General features: G+C 36.7%; 1 protein-coding gene across 1 annotated transcript; it reads left to right on the top strand.

Moving 5' to 3' along the window:
* The first annotated feature begins 17249 nt into the window (after positions 1-17249).
* LOC104872372 (histone-lysine N-methyltransferase EZH2-like) lies at positions 17250-18250 on the top strand. Its single transcript, XM_010638612.2, is given in 2 exon segments — positions 17250-18008; positions 18010-18250. Coding segments are annotated over 2 exon segments (984 nt in total). The 3' UTR covers positions 18235-18250.
* The last annotated feature ends 1882 nt before the right edge of the window (positions 18251-20132 follow it).

The following is a 20132-nucleotide window of genomic DNA, read 5'->3' as shown; positions in this document are numbered from 1 at the left end:
AGTAACCATAAGTGTCTTATATATGGCCCTTTTCATAAAATCTTTTCAAAACCTTTGTAGGTCAATTAATATCTCATAGAATTAGAATCAAAAGGAATGAAAATTGTTGTTATAAAAGTAAACCTTTTGTAACAAACTTGAAACCAACAAGCAAACATACATATTTTCCTGTTAAATCATTTCCACATACCTTTTCTACATACTTAAGCCTTCTGGTCTTGTATATCTTTCTTTATATCTTTCTAACGAAACATACATACAAAATCTTTTCATATCAAAAGTATATCTCCTTATAAAGAACTCAAAACAATCAGTCCCCCCAAATATAAAGACCCGATTCAAAAATGGGCATCCAATTATATAACCTGTTATAAATGCTGGCCCATTGTCATTGTCTATGGAGAGAGGTAGACCAAACCTTGGAATTTTTAATAAAATCTTGTACACTTCTGAAGCCCTCTGTTTTTATAGGGAAGGCCTCAGGCCCTCTAGAAAAAGTAAAACCACATAACATTTAGACAGACAAACATATAAGACAATTTAAAATAGAGTGTACCAGATGGTTTTGGCCAATTGAATTATAAAATCTTTTAGTTATGACTAGTCAAAACCTGTGCAGGTCAATTAACAGATCTCATGGAATTAGAATCAAAAGGAATGAAAGCTGTTACTATAAAAGTGAACCTTCTGTAACAAACTTGAAACCAACAAGTAAACATACATATTTTCTTGTTAAATCATTTCCACATACCTTTTCTACATAGTTAAGCCTTCTGGTCTGTATATCTTTCTTTATATCTTTCTAACAAGACATGCATACAAAATCCTTTCATATCAAAAGTATATCTCTTTTACCCATAGTTTTTTTTTAAATATTTTTTTCTGCCATCTCACTTATTATAAACCTTCTATAACAAATTTCAGCTTAAAGTGTCCTTTTCCTGTTTTTAGATTGTTACATCTTAAAATTTGACTGGCTGTCAATAGAGCAGTATTAACCTTGAGTTGTTGTCAACAAAGTAAAGAAAAGAGCAAGTTAATCTTATAAGCACAATTTAAGAATTTGTAATGTACAAGAAATGTTTAAAGCACACCAATTAAACTTAATTCAAATTAAAACAAAGATATATTTAATAAATAGTTAAAATTTCTAATTTGATTTTTCTTGTAAAAATCTTTTGATGTATGGTAAAACACAATTGCAGTTTTTTTGGCTTGTAGTGTTTTTTTTTGTTGTTGTTGTTGTTGTTTTTTTCTTTCTTACCTGATTTTAATTTATTAGAATTTTTTTCATTTTAATTCTTTTTAATCTGAGTGTAAGCACTGTTCCATTTTCTGAGTTTGACCATGTTTTCCATTTGCATCCTGTAGCACAGTAAATCTAAACAATTCTGTTTTTGTCTCCACCTATTTTATATTTTCTTAGCATCTCAAGTGGGGCAGGGGATAGCTAGACTTCCTGCAAAGGGAAAACACCAGAATTTGTCTGCATCAGTGTCACATTTTCTGAAAGTCAAATTTTTTATGGGAAAAACAGCAGATTTGTCAAGCAATTGTTTTAAGACCAAAACTAAATAGTTCTTACCAGTAGCTGATTACCACGGAGCAGAAGCTTGAGCAGCTCCTAGAGCACAAGGGGCTCCACGTTATCAAAGTCTCAGGTAAGTAAAACAAAGGCTGATAATTTTTCCTTTGTCTAGAGTTGTCCTGTGGGCAAAGTCTGGCTTAGCTGAGACCATGATGACTCACAAAGGTTTTTTTTTTTTTTAAACATCTTTGGTTGTAGTTTTATTGTATAGTCCCCCATAAAATTGTTATCAAAATTTTGAATTATGTACTTAAGAACAGTTGGTTTAGTATTAGCATTCCCATGACCATTAGATATTCTCTTATTCGGTGAAGTAAAACAAAGTGTGGGGTGTCCTTCCAGAAAATGGTCTTGTTTATTTACTGGGAGGGTTCTTTAAGTGCAAGGGATCAGTCCAGGTAAATGTGAACATGTCTTGAGAATCTTTGTGTAAAGGGATATAAAAGAATGTATCCTTGAGGTCTAAAACAGAAAAATAGGTGGCATCAGATCAGATGGAAGACAGGAGGGTATATGGGTTTGGCACGATTGGGTGTATGGGAATAACAGCTGAATTAATAATTTTGAGATACTGAACTAATTGATATGTTTCATTGGGTTTTTTTACTGCTAAAATGGGAGTGTTAAAGGGAGAGTTAGTATGTCTCAGAAATCCCTTCTGTAAAAGATCATGTATTATGGGAGTTAACCCTTCTAGGCTAGAGCAAGGGAGGGGGTATTGTGCCAAACTTGGAAATTGTGAGGGATTTTTAAGGAGAATTCTGACAGGGGGACATTTGGCTATTGAGGGAGAGTGAATATCCCACACTTGAGGATTAACAAGAGAGGGGCTAATCGACCAGTTGGATTGGGAAGATGGAGATTGGAGGACTTGGGATAGTACCAGGCAGAAAGAAGCTGTCAGAGTGCTGGAAGGGTTTGACCATAAAAAATGAATGGATGTTCCAATTTGAGATAAAATGTCATGACCCAATAAGGGAATGGGACAGGATGGGAGGACTAGGAATGAATGAAGGAATGAAAAGTCGCCAATTGTGCATGACAGTAAGGGAGTCTGGTGAGGGCGCTGTAGTTGGCCTTCTACCCCAACAATAGAAGTCTGAGAAAGGGAGGTAATCCCCCAGTATTCTCGTAGTGCAGAGAAGTTGGCACCAGTATCCAGTAAAAAAGAAATGGTCCTACCTGCCACAGTTAAGGTTACACTGGGCTCCTGGGCAGTGATCCGCATTGGGCCAGGTGTGCCAGGGCCTCTTCATAGTCCCTCAGTTGTTGCAAGACCTATCAGGTAGATATGTTGGGGAGTTACGGGGCTGACAGTCTGATGGCGGGTGAGTGCCAAGGGACAGTCTCTACCCCAATGTCCCTTCTGGTGACATTTGGGACAGGGCTTAGTTGGCACCCTGGGATTAGGACAGTCTTTTGTCCAGTGGCCTTCCTGATTACACCTATAACAGGGGCCTGTTGGTTGGGAACCCTTTTGAAAGGGTCTCCTCTCCTGTGGAGAGGGTGGCCTGGTCGAATTAAGAGCTTGTGTTAGCAATTGATATTTTGTAGGTCATCTTGGCTGTGATAGGCCTTGAATGTTGTTGCCAGGACCTCTGCAGGAGGGGTCAAGGGCCCCTGATCAAGCTTTTTTAGTTTAAGTCTAATGTCAGGGTAGTTCTGAGAAAAGAAGTGCATCATAATTAATCTCTGGCCGTCGACAGACTCGGGGTCAAGTTTAGTATGTTGTCGGAGGCTATCAGTTAACCTTTGTAAGAAGGTGGACAGGTTTTCATTTTTATCCTGTATAATTTCATTTAACTTTTCATAATTAATGGACTTCATGGTGGCTCTGGGGAGCCCATGAAGGAGGCAATTAATGTACCTGTTTCGAGCTTCATTTCCCACCTCTGTGTTGTAGTCCCATTCTGGGTCTTGATCAGGGACTGCAGCAGCACCTGCTGGGTGGTGATTGTTGGTTAAATGTTCTTGGTATACATGTGCATGAGCCTGATCCAGCACTCTTCTATTTTCCTCGGGAGTTAAGGCATTGATTAAAACTACAAAAAGATCATGGTAAACTAGTTGATGAGACTGAGTCAAAAGTTGAAATTGTTTTATAAAGGTAATTGGATCGGCTGTAAAAGAACCAAGTCTGGCCTGAATGAGAGCTAGTTCAGACATAGGAAAAGGAGTATGAATGCGGACAATTCCTTCGGCTATAGCTACCTCGCCCAAGGGCACCATCATGTAACCCATATGTGACCTGGAGCAAGTGAGGGGTGGAGTTGGCACATGGGGTGGGGCAGTGGGTGGTTCGGAAGAAATGAGAGAGGTGGGAGAGAGGTCTTTGTCACCCGGTAAGGAGGAGGGTCATCTGCCAGATCTGGTTGGTTTGAAGAATCCGGAAGGAGCTGGGTCAGTTGTGGGGCGACCTTGAGACAATAGAAATATGGGAGAGACTTTGGTGGTGGAACAAAGAGAGGATTGGCTAGCCAGATAGGAAAAACCCTGGACATATGGGATCTCTGACCATTTTCCTTGTCACTTGCACAAGTTGTAAAGGTCTCTAATCAGACCCGAATCAAAGGAGCCATTAGGAGGCCAGATGTTTTGATTGTCTAACTGATATTGGAGCCAAATTTGGGTGGACAAGCGAATTAGTTGCTTAGGTTTTAGATCGAGACCCTCTAAATTCCAGAGTAAGCATCCCAAAGGAGAGTCGGTGGGTATAGAGGAACCAGAGCCCATGACCACCAGGACAGGAGGTTATCAGAAGACCAGACATCTCCGAGAGTTCTGATAAAACTCCTCTTTTTCTAGACCCAGTCTAGAAAGCTGAAATTCGGTCTCCCACGAAGGCGTCCTGGACTTAGTTCAGTTGAGTCCCGGACTCAACCGAGGCAAACCTGGTTTGCCAAAACTGAGGGACAGAGGACCTGGGCCCTAGCCTTGTCCCGGATGTGGTCCTTGTGGGTGGTCTGGAGTCTGGGGTCCCTTTATCCTGAGGACTTCTCAGAAAGGGAAACTTACCCAAAAAGGTGTGGGTTGGTAGATCAGTAGGTTGGTGATGGCTGCAAAGATGGCGATGAGGAAAATGGTCACAGACATTGGGCGGAGGTTGAGTAGGGGTGCCCTGGAATCTGGGTTTCGGGCCCCAGGCGTTTAGCCTGTGGACCTGGCAATCCTAGATCCCACTTCTGACACCAATGAATGGTCATTTCATATTTTGTCCTTGATTTTAATTACAATACTAACCAATACTGTTTCTAATATTTTATCTCAATTTACTAATTGGTAGAATGTGTATAATCGTATAAGTATTCTGTTGTTAATATACAAAATCTCAATGATTTTATGTGTTTAAAAAGGGAAACATAACCATAAATGATCATATTGAAAAATATAAAGTATGGACGTTTATTAGTGATTTTATATATATTGCTCTGAATATATTAAAACAAACATTTATCTTTAATATAAACTATAATCATTCTAGTTGCATTATAAGCATTTGTTACATTTCTAGTTAATACTTTAACTGGCTGTCACCAAAGTTTTATTTCATATGCCAGTACTTCTCTAAGGATTCCTACTGTCTGGTTATATAAAAGTTAAACGTAGTTCAATTAAGATGTAGCTTGATACTATTAGGGTATTATAACTAGGAAAAAATCTCTCCATTATCCAGAAAACTCCACATTGGTAACAGGAAAATAATACCTTTTTTATTATTGAATAAGTATTAAAATAAAATAAAATGTTTGCCCCAAGTCCACTTTTAAAGGGATCATAAAAAGAGACATCTTATTGTTTCATGTATTCAATCTGATACATCCACTCTGCACATATTCACTGTGTACCATCCACAGTTTTTTCAGAATACTCTATAACTATTTCTTAAATAAAATATCCTGAAAGACCCATTTGGTCATTGTGCATCATCTATTTGGCAAGAGGGTGACCATAAATGTGGTTTAATTGGCTTTGTCTAAAGGAAAATCAACTTTTTGTGCTTCTGATAGGAGAAAGATTTTCAATTTGGAGAAAGGCAGCCATTCAAGCTCATGCCTTTCCATGGAAACTAAGTGAGGTAGGGTTGGCTTCTTTGATGGTAATCACACATCAAAGAGATGGTTCTTGGGCCCCCGAGAAAGGCATACCTAGGCTGTAACCCTAGAAAAAGGCTTATGTAGCTTTTAAAAATATTTTCAATTGAGACAGAGACAGAAAGAATTCTTTTCAAACTACCTGAGAAAGGGGGATGGAAGGAGTCTCTATTTTTAGCAAGGGAAAATTAAATTAGTATCAGATTTATTATTTTTAAATTTTATTTGCCTAGAAGTTATGATTTAGTTAAATAACAAATTTGTGGCAATTTCCATTTAAAACCAGAAAAAATTCAGAATCTAGTAATAAAAAATTAGATGTAACAAAGAACAAAAATACCTTATGGTATATATATGATTAAAATCACTGATTTCAAAGTAATCTGACTGATACATAGCTTAAATTTCTTCACAGTAAAGTTCTATCATTCTATCATCTAAAGTAGCATTAAAAAATGTATTTGTAATTTTGAAGATATTCTGACTTCTATCTGTCACTACTTATCTACATATTTGTCAAACTTCTTCCAGTTTTTGAGGTTACTTGTATATGGTCTTGGTAAAAATTAAAAATTACTAGAAGAGTAAATTTTTTTTTTTTTTTGGCACTGGGGATTGAACTCAGGCCCTTGCGCTTGCAAGGCAGGCCACTGAACCACTGTGCTAAATTCCTGGCCCCTAGAAGAGTAGATTTAAAAAAAATCATCTTATAAACCAATGAAGAATTCAATAAAGAGCAGTGAATTTGAATACCCAATATTTAAATAAATTGACACTAGTGTGGTATAAGCAATAAATCACCTTTTACTCTGGGGCTACTTGCTGATAACATTCTCTTGGGCTTTGCTTTGATAGTATTACAAAGCCTAAGAAACACAAGTGAAGACCTAAGAACTGGCCATAATCTATAGTTTTATAAGCTTTGCCTTTCTCAGTGAAACTAGGACCTCAAAGGCCCATGCCTTTTGGAAAAGAGCAGGAGAGATGTGATTTAACCCCACTCTATTCTCTTAGCATATTGAATCCCCAGAGATTTCAGAGAGGCAGTCATGGTCCTGAGCAAGGTAACAGAAGAAAATATAAAAGAAATAAAAGACCTGTAATCTCAGCATATAATCACGGGAGGACCCAAACTTTAGTCCAGTTTGTGTAACTTGGTCAGGCCCTGTCTCAAAATAAAAAACAAAAAAATGGTCTGGGGATATAGCTTAGTGATAAGGCTCTATGTTCAGTGCTGAGTATAATACATACAACACATGTACATAACACACACATACACACACACACATACAACGTGGCATATATTGATCAATGTCAAGGTTCTATGTACACTAACATGTTTCAACTTTCTTAGGTTGGGATATCTGAGTGATTTAAGAAGTTTCATAAATGAGAATGGAAATCTGTAAGAGCAGTTTCCTTTGAAAGATTTCTCAAATTCTGGGATTTGAATGTGCTCCTTTATATTGTGGAGTCTATGGCCATACTATGTTGAGAGTGCCTGATCTCAGAAGCTAAGCAGGATTGGGCTCATTTCGTACTTGGATGGGAGTCCTTTGTATTTTGGAGCAAATTTTGGTACTAGTAGCACAGCTCTCAGATATGAAACAGACTGGGACATCTGTAATAGTAATATATCCTAAATATCAGCTCAAGAATTAGGGAAAGGTAGAGCTTTTCCCTAACCTCTGTGAGGCTATGGATTTAATCCCCAGCACTCAGAGGGGGAAAAAAAAAGGAGAGAGGAAGGAGGAGGAAAAGGAGGAAAAAGGGAGAAGGAGGAGAAGAAGGAGAGCAAAGTAACATGGTAGATCTAGTTTTAGTTTGGAGAAATTTTCTTGCTTTTCTTATATTGGCTGTCCTGAATTACATTTGCAACCATATATGAGCTTCTTTTCTCCACATATCACCAGTAATATTTTTTATTAATAATAGTCATTCTATTGGGGATGAGATGGTATCTATTATGGCTTTGATTTACATTTTCCTAATGGAAAATAATCTTTAGCATTTTTCATATACTCTTTTCTTTTGTTTACAAATATCTGTTTAGAACACTTACCCATTTTACACTCTGATGACTTTTCTCTTTGTTGTTGACTTTTTTCATTCTTTGTGTTACAGATATCAATCTGCCATCAGATAGAGAGTTGAAATATATTTTCCCCATTCTATAGTTTGTCTTTTCACTCTTGATTGTTTCCTTTGTTGTGCAAAAGCTTTTGAGTTTTGTGTAATTCATTTGTCTATTATTTGCTTTTGGTTCTTCTGCTTTTGGGGTCATATCCAAAGAAATCGTTGCCTATAGCAATGCTACATGTTGAAGTACTCCATGCTATGTTCATGCTTCATTGTTTTAGCTCTTCAGTATTATATTAGGTCTTTGATTGACCTTGAGTTGATTTTTGAACAAGTTGAGAGATCATTTATTTTAATGATATCGCTATTTGATTTTCCCAGAACCATTTATTAAAGAGGTTGCCCTTTAACCAAAGAGTGTATTTGGTGCTTTTTTTTGGAGATTCCAGTTCTCTTTCACTGACCTCTGTGTCTGCTCGAATGCTAGTTCCATGCTGTGCTAATTTTTGTGGCTCCGGAGCATATCAAGGATTATTATGACTGTGACATACTATGAATTTTGATGGCTAGGATTTTATTCTGTATTGTCACATCAATGTCTGTCAGTATGATTTGTTAGTTTTTTGCCTATGAAAATGTTATATAAAATTTTACTAATTATAGAATAATAATAACTAAAACACACATGTACACTGAACTTTTTAAAAACTGAAAAATCTAAAAGAATTATCCATCAAAGGCACACATGTGGAACAGAGCAACATTATTTTCCTTTGAAACCTATCTTTATTTGGGGGAAAGTACATATAAATGGAGACTTAGGGCTTATTTTGGGCTAGGGAACAAGGAACTAAATGGGATTTGTGATTTGTAGGTTGCAGATAGTGAAGAGGGAAAGAGAGAAGCCGATTGTCTATCACATCTTGTGCTATTGAGACCTGAAGAAAAGCTCTAAGTAGACACTTGTGTGACAGACTTGTGAGCACTGAGGATCCCAGCATACTTGTAAAATTCATCTCATCTCCTCACCATAGTGCATTGAACTCCATAGTGCATGGATCCTGATATTTCTTGATCTGCCAGTGTTACAGCCTTGCATTAGTCACTTGAGTAGCTAAGAAAGGGGAAGTGCACAGAAATACTACTTATTACAAGACAGCATGGGCCCCTGTTGCAGAACTATCACCTTGTCGAAGAAGGACAAGTCCAGCCATAAAGGGCATCCAAGACAAGAGTCATTCTTAGGGATCCAAGGTAAGATGCAAACTTCTAGTAATTAGTTTGAAACAGACCATCTTACCCTGAACTTCTGTAAGGTGACACTGGAAAGGTGGGAAGGTCAAAATAGAGCAGCCTAATAATCAAGTCTTCGCTTGCATAGCATTTCAAATCTGAATGTCACATTGATATGCATAATTTCATTTGAACTTTATCAGAGTTTGGTGTGTTAGGTGGAGCAAGCCATATTATTATTTTTTAAATGAATAACCTTACATAATAAGAGGTCATGTTCCTAGTCCAAGGTCACACATCCATTCAGAGGTAGAATCGGGTCAGCTAGGCAAAGGAGGAATAAAGTTTTTGACTTGACTATTAAACTATTTTCTTCATTATTTTTCATAGTAATTTATACTCATAAACCACATAGACCAAAGGGAACTCTTCTGAAATCCCCTTTGCAGCTAAACTGGAGTGGGATATGGTTAGTTGTTCTGTACTGTCACTGACTTACTGTTAGCTTTTGAGACCTTCTTAGTGTGACTGAGCCCTGTCAGCTGAATACCTGAATTAATATATGAGATTTACCCATAAAAAATAAGTTGAATCTTGATTTTCCAAAATACTAGTTACTCTTAAAATATCACTTCCATGCACATTTGAAGCTCCTCAAGGTATCTTCAATGGGAATCAAGATATGCATTTGTGTTGTCTTATTTTGAAAAATGATGATGCTGCTAAAAGTAATTCAGTAAAGATTTCTGATCACAGCTGGTTTGACAGATAGGAGCCAAATAAACTTCTTGTTGAGAAAAGTAAGTTGCTTGATGATTCAATAAGCTGAACTTTCAAATGTGCTTCCATTAGTCTATGAATACGAAGTTATGCATGGAAGGTACCTTAGATTTTCACTTGGCTGCTTGCAAAGATTAATGACCAATGTTGCAGACAAGGAAGAAAAATTGTACCGACTGTGGGTAAATGGACAGGATATCTTAAAGTTTCCCTAAGTAGCACTTAAATTTCCTTTTCTCCTTGTGTAAGGTGACATTTTACTCCTTCCAATAAATGAAAGCATTGCAAAAAAATATAATGGGCTCAGTTAAGTTATATTTTAACTCATTAAGCCTCTTCCATTAATTTTGTTAAAAACTAGCTTCACCATCTTGTATCCCCAAATGCTCAACAATACAAAATACAAAAGGATGTACTTGACAAGTGCTCTTGACATTTTTTCAAATATTTACAGGATTCGAATTTTAAATTCTGGCTGTGGAAGAATGAGAATACTTAAAATTTTTCAGGCATTTGAAGAGAGTAAGTAGCATCATTTGAAGTCTAATTTTAAAGTATAATCCTCTCAGAATTATATCATTTTAAAGCTGAATAAGTGAATTACTTTTGCATTATCTGACCCTCAATCTGGCTTGCTTCAGGAGACTAGCTAAATTTAAAACATTTTTATGATTTTTAGTGTTGGAGTACAGTGGGAATCAAATATATGGATTTTAATAAAAAACTGACAGTGATCTAGACATTCCAAATGATGCAAGCTAATTGTGCCCGTGACAACAACTGAACCATTTGTAAGGTTGACAACAGGTAGAATCCAGAGGAACATACTTACTTAACTTTCTATTCAGGGATAAACTAAACTAGTTCCTACTGTGGTATCCCTGCCCACCGCAACCTCTTAGCAGTTGGAGAAAACCTTCATCCTTGATGACTAGGCTCTAAGGTTACTTGATAGAGAACTGCCAATAGGGTCTTATAAAGTCTCTCACAATACTAGTGAATCCTTTGACTTGATCTTAGCCAAAAGGCCGAGAAGCAATAGTGAACCGACTTTCAATCTTGCTTCTCCAGGAATTTTGCTTTAGGGAAAAATCTCTGGGCACCTCTGAGTCCATTGGCTTTCACCAAGCTGTCAGATTTCCAGTTGTAGGCTGCTGCATGGTTTCTTGCATGGTTTTAGTTCATGGAACTGTGTTGTGCTTGGTTGGGATCCTGCTACTTCTCATTCATTCCAACCTCCTTTCTCTAGATCAAGACTCTGGTGTTCCATCCCAGCCAGTGGCAAAGGTCCCATATCAACCTGGGTAGATTGCATAGAAATCAAGCACCTGATTCTCCCAATAATGTCTTAAGCATTGTAACTGAAGAAAGGTCGGGCCATTATTTTCCAACCTAATGCAAAGACTTTCTGAATATGGGAAATATAATTTTTATTTTGGTGTTTGCTTTAGATCCATGATAAAATTTTAGGCACATAATATACTACTATATAGGGCTCTTTCAGATATTCCCCCTTTTTGTTAGTTGGCACCTCACAACATAATTCCTAACTCCAGAGAGGGAGTTGTAGTGGGAAATTTGCAACTCTAAAAGGAAGTGGGCTAACTGTAGATTGTGATAGGATGCCTCAGATTTCATTATCCAATTTTAAGTGCAGGAAAAATCGGAGGACAAGCACTAATAAGTTATCTAAGTAGGATTTGTTAGGCTTTTCCTTTATCTCATTACCTTTGGTCTTTTTCCAAACATGAAGAAGAAATAAAAAGGAAAGGGCATTGAAAACATCAGCCAAAAGGATGGTGGCTCTCTCTGACCCACCTGGCCCCTGGCAGAATCAGACAGAGTGAGAATTTGCAAGCTAAGAAAGATATGGACTGGGAAGGCCAATGGGATTGTCTCTGATGAGGCGGCTTTCTATAATGCTTAGAATTGCTTTGATGGGTTTTAGAAATACAATAAAGAAAGGCAGGAGACTATGCTGTTTCACTTTGATTTCTGGTCTCAAGTTGGCATTTGTGGCTCATATGACTACCTCCGTTCATGTTCCAAAACCTCTACAAATAATACATTCCTTTATATGACAGTATGAGCTAGATGCATCCTACTGGATTACTCCTGATACCTTCAGTGAGAATACAGTGTGTATGGAGTGTAAATGGGCCAGTACAACATGGTCCGTTGCTTCCTAATGCTCAATGTCTGGCTATAATGGGTACTTAGCAGTACAGCCTCTGAAAATGATTTGTACCATATCATTTTGGCTTATTGCAGAAGAGTCACTTGCTGCATTCATTTTGTATACTTAGGAGTCCAACTCAGGTAGGGAGATTATTCAGCCTTTAAACATAAGGAGGAGAGCATCTTGACTTTATTGTTGTTGCTAATGCTGTTAATTGCTGTCCTGACAGTACCTTTTATGAGAATAAATGCTTTCTGACAAAAATTTCCTTATTAGCATACTCCTGAGAAACCCTACATCAGATTTAGCTAAATGGAATTTGTTTTCAGCTCGATGCAATATCTCCTCTGTAAACTTACTTAGAGGCCTTAGATCTCTCAGGACAGTATTGCACATGAGAAATCTTAGTCAAAATTTCACAGAAGTAAACTCAACACTTAGTAGTCCTTGATGCATACCCAAAATGCATGATACAGAATAGTGACAATATGCTGTATGTCAGGAAAGTGACAAATGCAACATTTGCCTTTCGTCTTTTTTTTTTTGGATACAGAAAGCCAGGCCAGGAATTTTTTCCTTACCGCTGTCTCCTGTAGTGTTTGTTGCTTGCTGGACTTGAGAAAACATCAAATTATCTATCACTAAAAAAGTGAAAAGCACAAGCATTTTTTCCTAGTAGATATAAGAAAAGAATTATTTTTGTGTATTTTTCCTCTAATTCTGGAAAACATGAATCTTACTGAAGGTGAAGCATTTCTGTTTGCCTGTGCACTTTCAGCTGCCTTTGACTTCTTCGTCTCCTTTGCTTTATATTTGGAAGCTGCTGGCAATTTAATTTCTTAAATATTGTTTACGATTCATTTTCAAAAAACATTAAGAAAAATCCATGTCAACTTATATATGTTGTGCATTAGGGAAAGAGATTTCAAGATGGGATATTCATAAAGCACTTTACAATAAATTTCCTCTTACTGCAAAATCAATTCATCACACTCAGAAGTTTAAGCATACAAATAAAAATAACCTCCAAATGAGCAGTTATAAACTCCTTAGAGGATAAAATAACATTACAATCTAGAAATGGTAAAGGATAAATATAATATAGGTGATAAACCAAATATTTAAAAGTAATAGAAATGCAAAGAACAAAGAAAAAAAATTAACATATTATGAAAAAGCATGAGTTAAAGGTAGAAAATACTAGATAGGACCTATTAAGAGATCATTAAAGGAAATGAATGCAATCTATTGTAGGACTGCAACAGGGAATTGCAATAGAATTATGAATGAGTCCCATACTCCTGATACTCCTCTCATGTTCTGATTTTTGCATAAACTACTTTTGGAAGTGCAATCAATATTTAAAGCAAAGACCTCATTACAGCAATGTTTACTGTTGAAAAATATTCCATATGAAATGGGCCTTTCTTGGTTTCTTCAAATGGGGTTTAACTAAAGATGAATTGGCAGGCTTTCTTCATATATAATATAACATAGTATGCTTTCTCAATAGATGGACACTAAGAACAGTTAGGGTATTTAGTATGAAAGTAAAATCTAGTAACCTTAATGTGAAACAGAACAAAATATTCTTAAAATATCAAGTGTCTTAACATGAATCAGTTTAAAAGGACATGCATTTTGATTGCATATTTAAAAATATCTTTTCACTCATTAATACCAAAAATAGGGTAATAGAATAATATTTAATAAGAAACAATACTGAGATTCTAAGGTGAACATAGTTTATTAAATATCGTGTTCTGTGTTATTGAATAAAATAAATAACAACAAAACAAAACCCACATACAAATTCCTGACCTGATAATTTATATATAGTACTATAGCAAGTCGTGTTTCTTCTTTAAATATTCCACAAAATAATGGACTTTTGAATGGGAATATAATCTTTTTACGCTTAGGTGAACAGTATTATTGTATTAAAAATTAACCAGTTTTGCCTATAAAAGTGACTTTTTCTTATTTGTCCCATCAAGAGTCTTGTTCTGCCTATTTATGGCTCTTTTATAATTTTTCTCATGTCTGGAGATTTTTCCTCAACATAGCATAATGTAATTTAGTTTTAATCATTCAAAGGTTTAAAACTTCCTTGCAATTGTAAGGTCCTGAGTTTGATCCCTGGTACAAAAAAGATTAAAATCCTAATGGCAAAAATACTCAGAACTTTTTGGAAATAAATATCCATTCTTTTATAATACTTAGTGGTTATTGATGTTAAAGTACTATGTCATTAGTGAAAGATCATAAATCAAAGTATTTATAGAGGAGAAGAGAAATAAAAATAGAAAAGGTTCTCAGTAAGATGAATTATTGGATAAAAATAACAACTTCATAAAATACAATGTGTCCTTTTTTTAATCAGCATTTCCAATGACAAATCAGATTTTCTTCCCCTTATTTTGATTTTTAGCATTTATTAAAGATGGACTTTGTCAGATTATTGAGCAGATTGAAGTAACTAGCCCTCTGTACCTTTGACACTCAATAAACTGAGCACATTAGGAGGCCTCCTGGCCTTCTCTCCCATGATCTCCCTGTACAATGTGAACCTCGCCTTGCTCTGCATTCTCATGTAATCAATTCCCATGCTGTATTACAAGGGCTAATTATAGGAGTAATTTTAGTACCCTCCATTTTGGTAGTCAGCGTGGCCTCCATCTTCTCAATTTGTTTAAACTTGAAATTCTGCTTTAAATCCTTTCTTCACCTGTTTGAATAGATGATTAACTTTCACTCTTCAGTTTCCACTCAACATACCCTTTTCTGTAGTAGACTGTTTCCAAATATCATCACCAATAAGTATTCAACTCCCACCACCCAGAGGGGGACTATGTTGCCTTTCCTCTTGAGTCTAGAATAGTCTTTTGTCCCTTTGACTATGAGAATGCATCAGAAGTGGTATCTAAAACTTCTTAATTCAGACCTTGAGAAGGAGTGCATATCTTTCCTGGATTTTTTTTTTTGGAATTGAAACTACATTTTCTTAAAAACTTGGTCTTGGCAAGGCTGAAATAATAGTTTCTTTGGCAACTCCAGTGGATGAGAGAGATATTCTTTGCTAAAAATACAAGAATACAGGTTTATTCTCCCCAACATTAGTAGAGTGTGTTAGCTTAGATCTGAAACATACCCCAAAGACTCGTGTGTTCAGAGGTGGGACTTAAGGAAGGTGAGTGGATCATGGGGGTGCTACACTCATCACTGGAGTGATGTGCTGTTAGAAAGCAGTCCTGGATGGGAGTGGATTGTCTCTACAGGTGGGTCTTTGGAGGTACATTTGCCTTGCTTGCTTCTCCTTTCTCTTTCTGCTTCCTGGATGCCTGCCATAAGGTGAACAATCTTACTGTGCTATTTTCTTCCACTATGATGTCTCTGCTTTGGAGCCAGATAGCCATAGACTGAATGCTCTGAAACTGTGTGACAAATTTAAATTCTCCTCCTTTAAGTTACGGCTGTCAAGTATTGTGTCTGGTGAACAAAATAGATGACCGATACACTGGGTTATTTGTCCACTCCTGAACTAGATGCCATAGGCATAAAGTAAAACCTCCTCCATTGTTTTAATGTAGCTGTGGTAAAGAAGACTGGATCTCATTTTAGGACAATGTGAAATTACAAAAATATTAGAAGGAGCTAAATTATTATCTCATCTTCAAGATTATATTTTCTGCAGTTTAAATCATTAATGCTGGTACTGTTTACTGTATTTATCACCTGGAGATTTGCTATTTGCTATTTCTTCTGCCTTAGGATTTGACTTGGTGTCAATACGATTTGTAAATCTGCCAACATATGGATTTTTGAAATTTTAATTCATGATTTGAATGATTTACAGTAGGTTTCTCTAGGGTAATAATTTTTTTTTGCCATGGTAGAAATATCTCACTTTTTAACTCTAGAATATGAACCAGTTCTGAACATAGTAGGTTCTCTTTTATGTGTTTTGAAGTTAAAACATTTTAAGGTAAAATGAGTGGAGCAAAGAACATAAAGAGAAACCGCTCCTAAAAACAAAAAATAATAAAAGAAGAAGTCTGAGTTAGGGCAGGAGCCAGAATAAAAAGGGAGATGAGGGACAATATGGTGGAGCAAGAGACTGAGTTGGAGAGAGAGGACAGAAAAAAGAAAGAAATTTTAGGATGGAATGAGGAAAAGAAAAAAGAGAGAGAGAGAGAGAGAGAAAAAAAAGAATTTGAAGGGCCTCTTTCAGACTGTTTCTGTTCTCATATTATACCACATGTACAGCCATATGCAGAATCGAATTAGAAAACTACCCTTCATGAGAACCTATGGCTCTGCAGAGTTGGTCTAAGGACTGGCCCAATCAGGAGGTTTGAGAACGGGAGGGCGGGGGGTTGGAGGTCGTGGGGGTGTTTCAAGGGCGCCCGCGCGGCTACTTTCCTTACTGGGTCTGTTGTTGCACAGTCCGGAAAATGGATACATATTGAAGATATACTCCTAAGTGAAATAAATAAGTCACACATGTGTAAATACAGAATAGTTTCCCTGGTTTAAATAATCTGCAACAATGCATAAGATTCTAATAAGATTACTGACATTTAGAAAAGGGAAGAAAGGAGCTAAAGGTGTAGGGAAGGTGGGATGGGTAGGGGAAGAGTAAAAAGGGAAAAGAAAAAAAATGTGAGAGAATGAAAAGATGAAAATAAAGTGTTTGTAGATGGGGAGGGGAGGAGGGGGTGAAGGGAGGGCAGGGGTAAGAGGGAAAAATGAGAATCAAGACTTGCCATGTAGAGGTACATGATCCCAACAATGAATGTAACTGTACTGTATCCCTAAAATGTACCAATAAACTCAATTAAAGCTGAAAAAAAAACATTTTAAGGACTACTTTTTATCCCTTTTACAGAGGAAAAAAATGTATATTGATTGTTATTTAAAGGTACAGAAATAGCCCTAGGAGGTAGGAAATTTTACATAATATTGTTCGACAAATCTAAGGTACCAGAAATAGAGATCTTTCCATGAACATCGACTTCACTGGAATACAGCTCAATAATGCTCCCAAATGTGAGACAGAACATGAAGGATTGTTTGAAGAGATATAGAACAGCACTCAAGGGATGTTCATTTTGCAATTTTTCAAGGATAGTTGTATGTTTTCTGAAAGTCCTGTGAATGCTTGGGAGCCCCCAAAGTTAAATTTCTGATATAGGAATAATCTATACTTTTGGTGATAATTCATAGCATCTCAATAATTTCAATGTTTTCTTTTCACAATTCCTCTGAAGCAAATTCTTGGTGTCAAAGCCCAATAAAGATGAAGCCAAATATTGAACCTCCTGAGAATGTGGAGTGGAGTGGTGCTGAAGCCTCGATGTTCAGAGTCCTCATAGGCACTTACTATGATAATTTCTGTGCCATTGCCAGGTTGATTGGGACCAAAACATGCAGACAGGTATATGAGTTTAGAGTCAAAGAATCTAGCATCACAGCACCTGCTTCTGCTGAGGATGTGGACACTCCTCCACGAAAGAAGAAGAGTAAACACAGATTGTGGGCTGCACACTGCAGAAAGATACAATTGAAAAAGGACGGCTCCTCTAACGATGTTTACAACTATCAACACTGTGACCATCCAGGGCAGCCTTGTGACAGTTCATGCCCTTGTATGATAGCACAAAATTTTTGTGAAAAGTTTTGTCAGTGTAGTTCAGAGTGTCAGAACCGCTTTCCTGGATGCCGCTGCAAAGCACAGTGCAACACCAAGCAGTACCCATGCTACCTGGCTGTTCGAGAGTGTGACCCAGACCTCTGCCTGACCTGTGGAGCTGCAGACCACTGGGACAGCAAAAACGTGTCCTGCAAGAACTGTAGCATCCAGAGGGGCTCCAAAAAGCATTTACTGCTGGTACCATCGAATGTAGCAGGCTGGGGGATTTTCATCAAAGATCCTGTGCAGAAAAATGAGTTCATCTCAGAATACTGTGGAGAGATAATTTCTCAAGATGAAGCAGACAGAAGAGGAAAAGTATATGATAAATACATGTGCAGCTTCCTGTTCAACTTGAACAATGATTTTTGTGGTGGATGCAACCCTCAAGGGCAACAAAATTCATTTTGCGAATTACTCAGTAAATCCGAATTGCTATGCAAAAGTCATGATGGTGAATGGCGACCACAGGATTGGCATCTTTGCGAAGAGTGCCATCCAGACTGGTGAAGAGCTGTTCTTTGGTTATAGGTACAGCCAGGCTGACGCCCTGAAATACGTGGGCATTGAGCGCGAGATGGAAATCCCTTGACATCTGCTTCCTCCTTCTCCCCTTCCTCTGGAACAGCTGCCTTAGCTTCAGGAACCTCGAGTACATTGGGCAACTTAGAAAAGAAAATGCAGTTTGAAATTCTGAATTTGCAAAGTACTGTAACAATAATTTATAGTAACAAGTTTAAAAATCAACTTTTTATTGCTTTCTCACCAGCTGCAAAGTGTTTTGTACCAGTGAATTTTTGCAATAATGCAGTATGGTACATTTTTCAACTTTGAATAAAGTATACTTGAACTTATCAAAAAAAAAAAAGAGTGATGAGTTGTAGTAACGATGGTCAAATTTTTGGACTCAGCTTACAATTTAGGGTGTTCTGAGAGCTTGGGGCTTCATGCAATAGTGACTGACACAAGTCATCTTCCTTGATCCACGCTTCATAAGATTATTTTACTTTATTTAAATGTCTTCCCTTCTTTCACTTAAATTCCATCCTATAAAGAATTAATTCTCAAATATAGTGAGTAATTTTTATGTAATTCCCGCTGTTCTCTGTCTCATACTTAATCATTCTACCTCTCTTTCTTATTGTTAATCTACTCTTTGTTCTTCTGTTTCTCCTGAAGGAGAGTAAAATTACTATAAATCCTCAGATCTACAAGGATCTCGGATTATATTCAATTATCTGCATCTCTGCGTTACATTTTTCTCAGCATATGCTCTTCATTTTCCCACTAAACCAAATTCTTGCAACTTTATTAATGTCAATCATTCCTGTATTATAAAATTCATAGTGAGAATAAATAAACTATGAGCGTAGGAAAATTTTTTTGTCTCATCTTTTCATTCACAGTATAAATGGTTTCAAAACAGAAGATACTTATATTCACTGAGGGCTTTTTCTAAAATTAAAAACTATTATTTTGGGACAGATTTAGATCTATAGAAAAGAATTATAAAAAACAGAATAGAGAATTCCCTTGTAGTCCACACTCATTTTCCCTGTTAACATCTTACATTAGTACATTGCATTTATTACAATGAATGGATCATTAGTAATAAATTATTATTCAATAAAATCTATACTTTATTCCTATTCCTTAGTTTTTATTATATGTTCTTTTTTTCTATTTCATGGGTCATTTCTGTGATACTATATTTAACTTAGTGATTATGTCTTTTTAGGTCCCTGTTGGTTGTGACAGTTTCCCAGGCTTTTCTTGTCCTCGATGACCTTGGCTGCTTTGGAGAGTACTGGCCAGGTATTTTGTACAATGTCCTTTCATTTAGAATTCTGTTTTCTTTTCTTATGATTACAATGGGAATAAAACCTCAGAGGTAAAGTACCATTTTAACCCAACCTATCAAGGACACATACAGTAAACATGACTCTGACTGTTGGCACTGACCTTGATCACTTGCTGAGGTGGTTTCCTTCATTGTAAAATTATTTTTTTCCTGATTCTTATTCAGTATTCATGGGCAAGAAGGCACTGTGAGTAATGCACACATAAGGAATAGGAGCTATCTACATACACACACACACACATACACATACACACACATATCTACTAATTGTCTACCTTTCCCCTTTTATTATTTTCTTTATACAATGTAACTCATGGATGTTTATTTTCTACTTCGAGTAATAAACTGATACTCATTAATTTTGTTGCTCAAGTTGTTCCATCTTTGGCCATTAGAAGCTCTTTCATTTGACTCCTGTGTCCTTTTAACATGTCCCAATTCATTGTGAGAATTTTTAGTTTGCATTTGTCAGTTTTGGGCACTGTAATGTTTCAGGTTTTTCTCTCTAGCTTATTAGCATAGTTAGTCAGAATTCTTTGCTTATTCCTTTGTATTTCAGCCCTGAACCCAACAGTTGTCAAACAAGGCCCTGTGGAATGGGCTGGTGAGCACTTCACTCCTCCAGAATC

Source organism: Fukomys damarensis, unplaced genomic scaffold (genome assembly GCF_012274545.1).
Source record: "Fukomys damarensis isolate Sample0158 unplaced genomic scaffold, DMR_v1.0_HiC HiC_scaffold_16, whole genome shotgun sequence".
In the NCBI taxonomy this organism is placed as follows: domain Eukaryota; kingdom Metazoa; phylum Chordata; class Mammalia; order Rodentia; family Bathyergidae; genus Fukomys; species Fukomys damarensis.
The sequence above is the reverse complement of the archived record's forward strand: the minus strand, read 5'-3'. Positions and strand labels throughout refer to the sequence as shown.